This window comes from Nipponia nippon, unplaced genomic scaffold, assembly GCF_047370975.1.
Source record: "Nipponia nippon isolate SJK-2023a ecotype South Korea unplaced genomic scaffold, ASM4737097v1 scaffold_2, whole genome shotgun sequence".
NCBI lineage: Eukaryota > Metazoa > Chordata > Aves > Pelecaniformes > Threskiornithidae > Nipponia > Nipponia nippon.
In genome coordinates this window covers 66,741,302-66,756,372 of record NW_028262336.1, presented here as the reverse complement: position 1 = coordinate 66,756,372, position 15,071 = coordinate 66,741,302, and the positions used below count along the sequence as shown (strand labels likewise).

General features: G+C 38.0%; 1 protein-coding gene across 3 annotated transcripts in view; it reads left to right on the top strand.

The window, feature by feature from the left end:
* ARHGEF7 (Rho guanine nucleotide exchange factor 7) overlaps positions 1-14,598 on the top strand; it is a 126,582-nt gene extending 111,984 nt beyond the window's left edge. For 2 of the 3 annotated variants that reach the window (XM_087757886.1, XM_087757888.1), the window contains exons 19-22: positions 1,188-1,364; positions 10,187-10,286; positions 10,914-10,968; positions 13,547-14,598. In XM_087757886.1, coding sequence (XP_087614012.1) covers positions 1,188-1,364; positions 10,187-10,286; positions 10,914-10,968; positions 13,547-13,669 — 455 coding nt within the window. In that variant the 3' untranslated portion in view covers positions 13,670-14,598. The remainder of the gene's footprint in view (positions 1-1,187; positions 1,365-10,186; positions 10,287-10,913; positions 10,969-13,546) is intronic. The other variant, XM_087757887.1, reaches the window with a different exon arrangement.
* The last annotated feature ends 473 nt before the right edge of the window (positions 14,599-15,071 follow it).

Below are 15,071 nucleotides of genomic sequence, written 5' to 3'. Positions count from 1 at the left end.
TGGGGAAGATGTGGGGTTTAATTTGGGGAGACATGCAAATAAAAGAACCGTTTCACTTTCTCCTGCTTCTTAAGTACTGAGTTTAGTTTGCATTTCTGCTCCAAATGAAGGCTTAAAATCTTTTGCAATACTGTGTGTATGGTGGCTCGTAGCATGGCCACTTACATGATTTCTGGCCTAAAAAAAAAAAAAACAAAAACAAATAGAACAAGTGTGCTTAGCTGTTTGACCAACTACCCGAGACATCTTAGAGTATTTAATTGGGAAGATAGATTCAGATAGAGGCGTGTAGGAAGAGGTGTGTGAGGAGCTGGAATGGACCAGACTGTGTTGCTGTTAGGCTCTTGGCCCTGTTATTCTGTGAGTTAATTTACTACATGGTTAAACAAGTAACAAGGGGTACAAGCACAGAAAAGCTGTACTTCGACAGTCCCCTTGAGCGGGTGCAAGGTGTTGCTGCTGATTTAGAAAGTCAGCAGCCCTGCTCTGCATGAGAACCTTTGCTTTTCCCCCTGCATTTTCCTCTTTACCGTGGTGACACAAGCACTTCTGTAGCTGTGTTGTGAGCTGATGGGGAAATTACCTGCTTGAAAAAGAATCTTTTGTAGGGTTAGTTTTTGTCTGAAACTGTTCGCTGACCTGGCTCACCAAGCAGCTGTACAAATGACTGTGTCATTGCAAGGGAGGGAAAGGATGGAGGTACAGATGTGTGGTGGGGAAGGGGCTGTTGCTTTTCTCATCAGTGCTGGATCATGCTGGCTTACTGTGTTTATTGCTCTGTCCCCAACCAAATCCCCCCCAGACCAGAACTGACTCCATACTTCAAAAGAACCTAACTCCCTCTTCCAAAAAATCTACTTTCAAACAAGATTTTGGTTATTCAAAATTCTCAACTGAGGATGCTTAGAAGCTTAAAAACGACTTCAAAAATTGTATTGTAACAGTTCAAACGTTATTACATGCTGAATGTAATTTATACCTAAACCCCAAACAAATTAAAAAAAAAAAACAAAAAAAAAAACAACAACTTTGGTGCCTTTTTAACAATATTTTCTCTTTTCCTTCTCTTCCCATCACCTTTTTGCTTTTATTTCATGTGTTTGGTTGTGGCTATTCCTTACGTTCTCCTCCTCATCCCACCTCTGCCTATCCACATCCACCATTTCATTTCACCTATACATCCTTAGCATGGCAAGGCACTGACCTGATGCATAATCACGTCTTGGCTGATGATGACCAATCAAGTCTAGACTCCTTGGGTCGTCGCAGTAGTCTTTCTCGTTTGGAGCCTTCAGACCTCTCAGAAGACTCTGACTATGACAGTATATGGACAGCCCATAGTTACAGAATGGGGTCTACATCTCGTAAGAGCTGTTGCTCATATATCTCTCACCAGAACTAATGCACTTCTGAGCTTTTTCTTAACAAATGCTTGTTGTATCACAGCCTGCTTTTCTTAGATGTTTTCTTGCTGTTCCTTGTCTCTTTAATGTGATATTTTAACAACTTCTGAGGGAGCTTCTGAAACTTCAGTTATACCTGGTGGAAGGCTCTATTGCCAATTCAGTACACGTACAAATAAGTCATTCTAAAAAGTGTATATCCTGTTAAGGATGATATTTCTTGAGGTTTTTTTAACTGACAGATGTTAATTTGTAGCTCTGAATGTTTTTGTTTTTTTTTTCTTTTGACTTGGTCAGTGTAGCAACAGGTCCTTTCTTCTTTTGTTTTTGTTATTTTGGAAGCAGCACATTTTTGTATTTTGTACTGAAACCATACTGGTTTGTGAGCTTAAGTGCCAGCAATATGGAAATACCTTAGCGGTAGTGGTTGGATTTTCTACATATTACTAACAAAATACAAAGCTGGTAGAGTAAGAAAAATGCAGCTTAAAACGAAACAGTACAAGAGCTGTAAAATCATACAGATATTCATGTATCTGGCCCACTTGTTTGGAAGAGCATTTGCTAATCCATAAAAATTTCTGTTTTTATACTGCTGTCTTTTCCTCATTGCTTAGATGTTTATATGAAGGACCGCACTGCTCTCCCCCCACCCCAGTCTGGCAGTTGTCATGAAAACCTGGCAGTCCATGCTCATTACATGCAGTGTTTTGATAATCTCATGTTACCTACGGTCATACTGTCACTTTACTGTATGCAGTAGCGTGGCAGAAAGCAGGGTCTAGACGTTTACTTGCCTGTTAAAATACACAGCTGACAACTCTCAATTGACCATTCTTCTTGAAAAGACGAGATGAAAATGGTTCCTCTGATGGAGGCTCGAGTGTTCAGCATCTGAAACTCTAGGTACAACTGCGATCGCATTGGCTTGTTTGAAGTTCTGAATAATAGAATGCTTGGCTTTTGGGTTGTACTGTTTGGAGCATGTCCGTGACAGATTTTATTGTGTCTTGTAACTTCTCTCACGAGCAGGTTTGTTTTCAGCAGCAGCTCTTCACTTACAGTCGTGTTGGCTTTTCAGAGAACGGTGGCATACTGTGCACAGCTGAAGGTCTTGAACCTGCACCTGGGGCACTGCTGGGGTGAAGTGTGTGTGTTCTGTCTTGCGGATAACGTCACTGGCATCGAAACAAAAATGACGTGTTTCCGAAATCTTCATTAGCGTTAGGGAAAAGCATGTGATGAAAGGACAGAAACAGTTCTCATTTTCACCAGGGTCCCCAGATGCAATTCCCTTACCACTTTTCAAGTAAGCATGTTATCCAGTGTTCAGGTATTACTCTATGAACAAGTTCAGAATAATCATGATGCAATTAGCTGCCGCCTGGGAACTTGGATCACACTGTATAAAAGATAATCAATACCTTTCTGCAGGTTACATGATGAGAAAGTTAGTAATTGCTAGATGTGCATGATTCCAGAAGGTGTTGAGCGTGAAGAAGCTATTTCAAAGCAGTTCGCATCTGCGGATTTGCATTCAGTCTTGTTTGATCACCTGCTTTATCCTCTCTCACTGTTGTTGGCATTCAGAAATGTGACTAACAAAAGCAGCAGTGCTTACCGAGGAGGGTTTTCAGGGGTACATTTTACTACTAGTCATATATTAACGTAATGACCAGGAACTTGTGTATGTTGAACTTTTTTCAAAATGGAGGAGTGTTGCTTAGAGAAACGAGATAAGTACGTGTGCTCCATGCCATTCCACAGAGCATTTGTAACCCCCTTCACTCCCCTCTTCCTTTCAGTCAGTTTTTGGTTTTTTAACATATATGGAAAGTATGGATTGGTTTTTTGGTTTTTTTTTTTCCTGTTTCTTAAGCTGTGGTGTTCTAGTTGAATAATGTTTTCTGCATCGGATAAACGAGAATTCCTTTATGTCTGTTTCATGTTATATAGTGTAAATATACGTTTGAAATACAGTTGTTGCACTTGAACTTTCCTTATCACACAGAATGTTTTGTTATCCAGATCCGAAGATTTTATTGACTTTCTATGCACCAAAGCTTTGACAGTTTACCACCATTAATTATTGTAGTATTTAAGTCATTAACTACTGTCATAATTAGGATCTCTCATATTAACATCACCGCACATTTAAAATCATTCCGTGTCTTCAGTGTTACAGGCCATAAGCTATTGTGAACTGATCAGGAGTATTAATGCAACATGCTTTTTTAAAAAAAAAAAAAAAAAAAAAAACAAAAAAAAACCCCACAAATGTGGAAATGGTGGTATTCAGTCCAAAGGTTCAGTGTTTCTATTTTTGTGGAACTTTAGTCATGGTAATAATAGTACCTTATGTTTATGCAATTCTGTAAATTATATGTGTACAGTTACAAATACACTGGAAGGATGGAGGATCTGAATTAGAAGGTAGGTTCAAGCCGTTGTCAGCCCCTCTTCACATGGCTTATGCAGTGTTTCCATAAATTAGTATTTGCCATAAATTGAAACCAACCAATATTAATTGGGTGTTTTGCATAATCTTGCCAAAACACAGTAATGTGTATATAGTGACGTAAAACATAGAAAAAATAATATATATTGTGCACTTCATTTGTGAATGGGAGAAGCCATCTTTAGTAGGTGACTGCCTTTTGAAAATACAAAATGGATGTATATCTGAATGTTGCATTGTACTGTACAGTATGCATATTGTTTGTGGTTGCATATATCAATTAAGTGTTTTGTTTTATATAAAAAGGACATCTGTTATGTACAGTTGAAATAAATTTTGCATTTGCTAGACTGTGACTTTAATATTTAATTATTACACAGGGGGAAAGGACAGCATAACTTGCAAGTTAATACTTGATTCCCTCTTCTCCCCATGCCTCCTTTCTCTCCCTCCCTTCTTCCCGGAGGAATCAAATGCTGAAGTGAAAGAGCTTTTTTGACATAAGTGTGTAATCTTTGTTTAATGTAGTTGACAACTACAGGAAATTTAATGTAATATGAAGTATGTATCCTTCTGTATCCTCTTTTTTTTTTTTTAAATAACTATTCAGAGATTATGTCATCTACAGAATGTTCTTCTGTTGCCTCCCTCTCCCCTTAATTGATTTTATTTTATTCTTTTTCATTTTTTGAATTGGTGTATTCTCAGTAAAAGCACAGGCTGAATTATTGGAACAATCTAAAACCTACTTCTGCAGGTCCTGTTACGTGTGAGAAATTTTGTGAATACGATACTGGTTTTTATAATATTACATATTTTCAAGATTTAATATTACAATTTTTTTCTCTTTAAAACAGGAGTTATCTTCAGTGTTTCAATTAAAAGATGCTCATATTTGAGTGAATTTAAATAAAATGATAACCTAATATACATACTAAAATGTTTACATCAGAATAAACAAAGTAATTGCCTACTTCTATTAAAAGGTCATTACTTTTTTTGCTATGATTGTAGCAACTCTAGTTTTAGCCCTACAGCCCTCTGTTTGGAAGTTTTTGTATTAGTTAGTGAAATATATTTCACTATTTTTTAGTTTAGTGGGATAGCTCTTTCCAAATGTTGTCTTAGAAATATCCCACTTCTTCAGATGGTCTATGTGTCTTTGAAACTCTTCGTTCTGTTCTTATATGACTAACACTTCCATATGGAGTTGTATGTGTTTCAGTCCACTTTAATTATTTTCATTTTACTTGTCAAAACATTTTGTTGTAAACTGCATGGATCTGTCATCTGAGCCGTGGGTTTTTTCCTATTTGAGTATCACTATTAGTTAAAAAACAAAACGAAACACCACTTCATGCCAAAACCTTTTTTGTTACTCCCGAGAATTAGCAAAAAAAGATGTATTTCACACAGTAAACTAAAGTTTGGCCTGATGTTTTGCTTCTGATTTGTTGTTATCTGTAGAAGACATTAAAGGGCTCCCCTTTGACTTTGGCAGATCTGTAGCATGAAGGATTTTTTAAAAATGCTTTAATCTCAATGCATGCAAGAGTCTGGAAGCACCATTTTTAGGATTCTTCATATTAGGACTTCATAAAAAATTCATTGAGAAGGTTAATTTGGCAGGTCTGCTCATCCACTTTAACATCTTAAATATAACTAATGCAATGAAATACTGAATGTTTTACATGACAAGTAATTCTTATTTTCTGTCCAACATTTGCTTCTCCAGGAAATTTGCACGTCCGTACATACTGGTGGTTAATGGTAGATCTAATCAGTTGTGTGTGCACATACTTGTCTTTCAGTGGCCAGTCAGACTTCTGTCTTTGAAACTCAAGCAATTAATTTCAAAGAGCTGCTTAGCTTATGAAGAGAAGCTAGTGAAGTTGGTAAAAAACAGAATTGTATATTTACAAGTACCTTTTCTCATTTTTGACCTTTATTGTGCCTTGTTCCCTTCTTGCCTCTCCTAATCACAATAAAGGTATGAAAAAGTGAGGAAAACAGCAATACTTAAAAACTGAATCATTGCTAATGGCCTCAAATTATGCCATGCATTTTTGAAAGTTAACCACCATTGCCATGGGTCTAACTTCCATAGCTTAAATTAGGACCCTCATAGTCACTGGAAGAAGGCCAACTCTTTGTAGAGTATCAGGGTGGAAGTACCTGGGTTAAGCCTTCTCCTCCAAACGGCCAGCTGGAGGAAGGAACCCTGTTCTTGATTGACTGGGAAGAGGTGGCTTTTAACTGAGGCCCTGAGGTTATCTACTTGAAGTAGGTGACGTGAATACCCACCTCCATTTTACTGTTGGCTTAAATGGTTCCTGGACAGAAAAGGTCTCTGAACATAGGCAGGGACTTAATATCTGGTTAAATTGAAAAACTGTCTGCATTTCATCCCCCTTCCTTTCTTCCTTCCCTTCTGCCTGGTGTCTTAAGATCTGTGAAGAACTTCTGGACTCTCTTCCATGTGTCTACTCTTAAGATCAGAATGAAGGACCAGACTGATTACCAGTACAGCTCCTTCTGAAGCCTGGCTTCTGTCAGGAACTGGCATGGTACCATATCAACCATTTTGAAAGATGACATGCTCCCTTTTGAAGAGAGTGAATAAAAAGCTGGGATTGTGCCGTTATGCTTGCAGACAGACATCACTGAGAACCTCTGTGCCATTCAGTCTGCACGCTAGTTTCTTCCCGTTTTGGTGTTAAGACCATACTCCAGGGCTAGGAGTGACGTTCTGCCGGTTTCAGACGGGTGTAAAGTGAACTTCTATTGAATAGATACTTTTATTTTCTTCATGGAATGTAATTGATGGAAACTTAGTTGAATCTTGATCATAGTAGTCAGTTGTTTTGCCTTAAATGTGCACCAGACTTGTAAACCGTAGGGTCATTCTTCCAAGACCCTGGATTTAGGAGTTCCCCATTGAAAAGCTATGGCAACTTTCTCAGCCTTAACATTTGTTTGCTGATCTTGAAGCAATTGTCTGGGTCTGCCAAGCATCGTTTCTTCTCCCATCCACCTTACTTCCCTCAATACCTCAAAAAAAAAAAAAAAAAAAAGGAAAAGAAAACAAAATGAAACCATGTTTTGTAAAGCTTTGGGTTTTTCCCCCCCCATCTTTTAATCTTCTTTTTTTTAAAAAAAAAAAAAAAAACAAAAAACAACAAACTAGTACTTTTGGTTGTATTGTCTCAAGGTGATGTAGGGCCAGAGTTGCTGGAGGTCAATTTAAACATTGTCTTTTGGCCTGACTTGGAACGAGACTTGAGTAGTGTCTCTTAATAAAACTCAGCATGAAACTTGCACATTTAGGATTGAGGAATGGCAGATACGGCAAAGTGAAGTAACTTTTGATTCTTCTGCACTACTTTGTGAAAATGTGGAGTACATCTGAAAGAGGAGCTTAGGATTATCGAAGATGCAGCAACTTCCTGGACCGTCCTTTTAGTACAACTCTGCGTGAAACCCCCACTGCGCTGTAACACAACCCTCTCGTCATGTCCCAAAGCTGTAGCTTGTAAACGTTTCTGGAGAGAAATGGTCACATAGGGAATAGACATAGAGAAGCTGGTGGAGGCACAAGGTGCGATTTAGGGTATATTGCTGAGTGCCGGTCATGAGGTGACTCTGCCTGAAGTCCATTCTAGACACATAATTGATGGAAACTCTGTCTGGGGAAAAAAATCAAGAAGAAAAGCTTCTGGCATAAATGGTGCAGAAGAGCAGGGCAGTGCAGTAGCTTTGTTTTGCCTTTAGAACTTGACGCCAAGTCTGACGTTACTGTGCACAGTGCTCATTTGATGACAGGGTCCTTTGCTGCAGGATAGATGTGCTGTGTGTTTGTGCCTTTTGATACTTAGCAAGTGCCTGTGGGGTTTAGGGAAAAAAATAATCCACAACAAACAAACAAAAAACCCCACCAAAACTCATAAAAAGCAAACCAAGATCAAGGAGAAAGTAGGGATTTTTTTGCATAAGTACAACCCGTGAGAGCGGCGAGGGTTCTGAGATACAAATAAAAAAAGTTGCATGACCAAGGGTATTGGAGCAATGAAGGTGAGAGTAAAACTTGCGGTGTCCTGAATTCCAGGGTAGCTAATGTTTTGTGGCACAGGAGGGTCAGCCTTCACAGCGGCAGTTTTGCATCGTGTAAGTGTGTATATGCGCACTGTGTGATCTCCCTTGTGTGTATAATGTTGGTGAACATTTTGTTTTTAATGAAACTGCATTCTGTGTCTCAGTAGCGTTAAGTGTTTACTGTGCTATGCTGTACATACATCAAGATACGCTGGTGTAGACATCTGTTTTACGTGCATGTGTGTATATAACTGTACAGCTGGGACTTTTTTTTTCAAGCTGTCTACTCCGTGCTATTCCTGCTTTGTAAGGACCCATGTTACTCTGACCAGGCAAAGGCAATTGGATGCAGCTCTACACAGAGATAAACACAATGCGATGCTCCATTTGGTTGAAGGGAGTCATGGGCGAGAAATCCGTGGCGGTTCTTTCCCTTTGGTCAGTGTCTCCCTCGGCGTGGGCCGAGGTGCTCCACATTGGTACGGAGACCCAAAATGTAGCGATCTGGTAGCAGCTGGTGCCAACTAATTCCTAAAATAACATTTAGCTCGGTGTTCTGTGTTACCTCCTGGGCTAATAAAGCAGAGCAGTAACCAATTAACTGAAATAAACGTAAGACAACTTTTTACAGTTAGAGATTGACAGCGCAAACAGGGAACTGTCCTTGAGCTCCATACAGAGTTTGGATGTACTTGTTGTATAGGTTGTTCCTTCCCTGGAAAATAAGTGGGGGTTGCTGGGTATTAACCCTTAAAAGATTTCTTCACTCTCTAAGATGAAGAACTTAGAGCTTTCAAGGACAAGATTCTGTTCTCAAATCTGCAGTTATCTTAATTCCATAAAATTTTGACCATCACATACTGATACATTAGATCTTTACTGTCAGCTTAAGGAAACTTTTATTCATTAAAGGACATTTGTCATTGTTTGCTAACATGGTTTACATAGCTTAACATGTACCGCTAAACCACGGTCCGTACAAGCTCGTTGTTCAGAACTCAAGACTGCAGCTGTTAGGGAAGTTAGTATTTTTCGATGACCCTGATTTCTTTCATTTTTTGTGTGTTTATATTTTATTATGCTATTTATTAAAAGAAAAGCACTGTTGTCACAAAGCAGCTGTTCAGCAAGAGCTAACTAATTTCTCCTGAGAGGCATGCACCCTGTAGTACCTAGTTATCAGTTCAAACTTAAGACATTCCTGGTTAATGAAAGTTCATTACAGTGAATTAGTAGGCAAGTGTTTGTTAAAACTGATATCTTGGTTAAAATATGCAAGAACTTTAATGCCTTATCTGCTGTGTTTGAATTCTGAACAAATGCTTAGACAGCAGTTTATTTACAGACCACCTTTCAAAACAAAAAAAATGCTTGTAATTTGTTGCAGCCTAATTAAATAACGTTTCTAGAATACATACTTCATGTATGTATGAATGGATGCACATCTCTGAGCTGTAGATTTTTCTATTCAGAGCTACTTTTTTAGAATCTATATGTATTATCTTGATGTTATAAGCTGTAATGATTGTGGAAAATGTTTTGAAGATGTTGGAATGCTTTGAGTTTTTATTGTCAAATCATTAAGTGCTTTTAAAAACATTTATTAAATACTAAGTATGTATTTCATTTGGTAGGAATTTATTATAGGACTAAAAGGCTATCTGTAAGTGTATGTGTATGTATATGTGTGCACACACACACAATTGTGTTGTTTATAGTGTTTCACGGGAAAGGGACTTTTAACTTTTTTTTTCTTCCATCGCTGTATCATTTGGTACCACTATTCTGCTCCTTACTGATAGAGTAATTGGTTTAGAGTGGAACTGTTTCTTGGATTTGTATCAGTGTGAGATCAGAATCTGTCCTTGAGGCTTAAATTGCTGTTACTTAAACACATCTAGCTTTTTCTGAGTCAGCTATGGTGAATTTATATAGCTTTTACTGCTAGTTGAACGTGCACTGTTTGCTAAATGGTGCAGCATCACTGTCGATGACACAGGAGCTATGTCAGCAGCAGGATAGGAATGTCAGACAATTCTTTGTTGTTGTAAGGCTGTGGTTTCAAATGTAAAAAAAAAAAAAAGTGTCGGTAACTTGTGTGGAGGGAAGGGGGAAATGGAAAGTGATATACCTTGGTCACGCAGGTGTATCATGCAATGAATGAAATAATAATCTTTAAAACGCCCCAGCAATATTTGTGAGTTGTTCATTTTGTAATTTATTTTTGCAACAGGTTCCCGTAAAGAATCAGCTCCTCAAGTCCTGCTCCCAGAGGAAGAAAAAATTATTGTAGAAGAAACTAAAAGTAATGGTCAGACTGTTATAGAAGAGAAGTAAGAGAACATTTAATGAATGATGGATTAAACCAGTAAACTTTGCACTCTTCCTCCTCCTCCCGTCTCCCATTATAGTAGCGTGTATATGGTATATTTGTAGAAGGGAACAGAGCTGTTTGGAGTACGCTACCAGGCCTTTAAGTGCAGTTGGCCTTCATTTAAATGCTTGTAGTCCAATTCTTTGTATACGCTACACAGCTTACTCCTTCCATGCCAAGAAGTGATGTTTCACTTCTAGATAGTTTTTCCAAATGTTGTAGGATTTCAGTATTAAATTGGTGTCATCTTCCTAGTTAGTGCGTGGCGTCATTCTATTTTTTTGGTAAGGTGTATGTTGGAAATGAAACACAGCTCTGTTACAGAAAACTGTAATACAGAAACCAGTATAGGTCCATATGTGCTTGAGAGGCGTATCCTGTCACAGAAGCTGGTGACGGGTCCTTGCCTTACTGAACATAAATGAGGATAAGAGACAATTTTTTTAGCACAAGTTGGAAATTGGCTGTTAGCTGTGGGGGTTTTTTTGTTTTTAATGCATTTCATTTAACCGTTTTGTCTAATAATAGATTTAGACACGTATGTCTGAAAACCATTGTAACAGATCATCTTCTTTTTTCATTTTAGAAGCCTTGTTGACACAGTATATGCATTAAAGGATGAAGTACAGGAGTTAAGACAGGTTGGTAACTTGCTACATTCATAGCAACATGGCGAATGGAAAGATGGGAGGCTTATAAAAATAAATACGGCTTGTAAGTTGATTCACTTTGGCAGGAATGAACTTGAATTTTGGACTAGATTCACTTTTAAAAGTAAAACAATGCAATTTGACAAAAAGCACCCTCTTTTGTGGTTGTCATCGGTCCTTGGAGCACCAGCCTTTGAGAGCAGCATTAAGTGTCCTCTCTCTGAGGTGACTTACTAAGATATGTTTCATTTATTTTTGGATGTTACAACTTGTGAAATGTTGAAAGCGTTAGGCCAATTTAATTCTGCTGTAACATTAGCAAAATAAGCTTATAGAGGCTGTGAAATAGTATTTGCTCTAGAATGTATAATTTTAATAGTATAAATGTCTGGATCTATTCAGGCCTTTTTTGATGATCTTTCAGTAACCTGAACACCTCTTATGAATCATTTCCAGAGATGAGAGTCCTTTTCAGTGTCTGTCACGTGGCCTTTTTTTAATGAGCGCTTCAGGTTAGCTTAGGGTGCTGCTTTGTCATGTGGGGCAACTGTGCAAGATCTCGCCTGAGTTGCTGGGTTTTAAGCTTGTTTTAAGTATCCAAAATGAGATGTTTGAAAATACCTTGTCAGGACACAGACTGTTTAAACCATATTAATGCTGTTGCACATAGTCATTGCTTAATGTGTAGGTGAAAAAGCATTGAATTATCCTTACTCTCCAATGTGTGAATTTGCTAACTGACCTTAACAGTTCTGACTCAGGAAGTCAGATGAAATTTCTTGTGTTAATGTAAAATGGATTTGTATTCAAATTACTGTAGGTTTTGGGCTATAAACGTGAATTCAAATTCTTTGCCCATCTGTAAGCGTGCCTAGTATTTCTAAGGATGTCGTGCATGTTCCTTGAAATAGGACAGTTGATGTCTTAAATACTTACATTCTGTTTTCAACATATAAAGCATGTGTATCCCAGGTTTGATGCAAATTTGACAGTCTTTTTAAAAAAACAATTCATGTAACATAAGCAGCAATAATAACTCACTAATATTTCTGTGGCCTGGCTGCTTTTGTACAAAGGATAAACGTGCTGCCTCACTGAGGCCCTGCAGATCTCTGTGTGGCTCTAATCAAAAAGTCACCTTCTCCTGAACTTGAAGCAATGGCGCTCTTTTCTGGTGCCTTTCCAAAGAGATGGTCTCTTCACAGTCTCGCGTCTTCCAAAGCCAAGACCTGTTAAAGCCCAAGTTCATTTTCTTGTATATCTGGAATCTCGGCTTAGAAGCATTTATTGGTCTGCTGCTGTGATGTTGCCAACCGGAGAAGTGGCAGAAATAATCTCTGAGCTGGCAAGGTCCCAAGTGACCAAGGGCTTTATGGATAAAGGCTCTCGGGGAGTATGTGGTGCGCTGGTTGGTGTAGACACCAGGCGGCCTGTTGGTGAGAGTTACCACGTGGAGTGGAATCCTCCCGTAGCAGCTTCCATGGTTTATTCATAGCTGTTGCTCCACAGGCACTACACTTGAATAGTACAGTCCTGACTTGGCAGTAGATAAATAAATGAAAAGAAATTAAGTCTGTACCTACAGGAAAAGAATGGAATTTCTGAGTTTCTCGGCAGATTTGAGGAGGGGATGGAGTTAATGAGGTGGCAGCCGTTGATCCCATCCTGTTTCTAGAAATGTCTCTAAATGACAGCTGATGGGAGTCCACTGGGACTGTAGACCTGTGTTTGTTAAACACCCGTAGGCTTGTTGTCATGGGGCCTTAATATAATGTTGTCTTATCTTCTGGTTGCTTCCCCACTGTTGCCAGTATCACCTTGGCCTGTACAGGATTAAAGAATGTAAGCATTACTGTGGTTGGGTCAGTGACATCCTTACGGTCCTGTTGTTCATGGTATTTCAATATTACCCAGCGCTAAATACTGAGAACTGACTCGCTCATTAATATACATGCAGAGTGGTGGTGTTCCTTGAAATTCGGACTCCTGTTAGACTGTTAGTAGTCATCTGTCTGGCTTAAAATTTAGTCACAAAACACTTTCCAGAGAACACAATGGTTTTCAAGATATTCCTTTCAACTATTTACTTTCCTAATGAAGCAAGTTAATTTGCATTAAGTTTTAAGAAGCTTTTCTGAGATTGTGAAACTACTTATAATTGCAGGAGGCTCTTAGAGGGGATATTTATTCTACTTATTGCTCCATTTCCCTTCTCCATTAACAACAAATACATTCTGCTGTTCATTGATCAGATTTGAGCAGAAGAATTTAAGATTATTGGCCATCTGTTACTAGCGCTTGCATTATAAAGGACCTATTTTTCCTATAAATAGGAAATAGCACGGTTTCCATTTGGTGGGGTTTGTTGCATTGTGTGAAGTAACCGTGTGTAACTTGTGAGATTTTAATAGCAGGCTTTGCTTTTGAACAGCTAATAGCAGTCTTACTGAGAAGAGCCTTCAGACTTTGTAATTAATGGTGCATGTGTGGTCAGAAAAGATCTGTTAAAAAAAAAGAAAAAAAGAAAAACAAATAACCAAACACTAATATTTCTGTCTCTATTAAACAGGATAACAAAAAGATGAAAAAATCATTAGAAGAAGAACAAAGAGCTCGCAAGGACTTGGAGAAGCTTGTTAGAAAAGTTCTAAAGAACATGAATGATCCATCTTGGGATGAAACCAACTTATAACTAATTTTTTCTTTTTTTTTTTTTTTTTTCCTCCCCCCCTTTTTCTTTCTGTTGAAAGACCAGTTGTAAAACTGAGCTGGGAAGCCTTCTGACATTAGTCAGTGTTGCATCAAGAGCACTACAAAACAGGATTTAACTGGATCTAGTGATTTCTTGCTCTGAACTATAGAAAAGTCAAGCCATTTACTGAAGCAATCTGTACTTTAAGTGTGGAGACCATGGATCCTGAACTCTACTAAACTTAATTTGTTTGCATCTAAATTACCTCATTTTGCAGAAAGTGCAGCACCTGACTAAAAGTCCATGTTTTTCAGTGGCTTTTTAATTAAATATATATTTTTCTTGTAAATATCTGTAATTTTGAATGCATATGTGATTGATGTATCAGGGCTGATGTTATTTTTTTCTCTTGTTATTATAATGGTCACAAGTGTTAGAAATGACGGCAGTACTGTCTTACCTAAAAAAGGTCAGAGTTCTTGGTGGATAATTATGGATTTGCTCCGAATTACCCACCTATCACACATGCAAATTTAAAAACCTATTTTTCCTATTGACCACTGTATTTAAATCCTTTACTGTTATTTATGTCTGTGCATACATTTTTAAACAGTTTACAATTCTTTAAGAACAGTATTAAAATACAGAAAACTGTTTATTGACAGTAAAAGCAATTTTTAACAAAATTAATGCCCATGATTTATGTTCACGTACACTTGTTTGGCAGACTAATCTGTTGTGCTTTGGCCACCAAAAGACTGATGTACTTGCCTGCTTTTTATGACTGTGATTTTTAAGTGTTTATGTACTACATTTTCTATTGTTGTGCTTAAACATACAGCTGGCTGATAATTTAATAGATCATACAGTTTGTTAAAGCAAAAAAATCAATCTAATCCAGAATTTTGTGAATAAATTGTTGCTATTTATATTTTATGGTCACAACAATTAAATTTTAGCTAACCTTTGTGCATAAGACACATGGGCTAGGCCAAGCTTCATTCAGAGCTTTGTTTTTATACCACTATGTACGACTCTGTTTGGAATTCCCAGGCCGTGGAAGCAGAGTCATTCCTTTCCCACCCTGTTTTCTCAGTGTGTTACTGGTTTCTGTCCTACTAGGATTTCAATGGAAACAAATCTGGAAATAAGGTTATTTTTATCAGACTGTAGTCCATAATTTGCACTGCTGACAGATTTGAAAATACCTAAATGAACATTTATTCCCTAGTCTGATAGGTGCAATTACTGCAATCCTTTCTTGTATTTAAAATAGGAGACGCTACATCACTGCAAACGGTGAGCTTCAGTTGGAGCACTTAAAATACTAATCCCATTAAAGCTCGTTTGGAAGCCTTTCATCGATTTCAGCAAACTTCAGATCAAACTCCAGGCGGTGCAG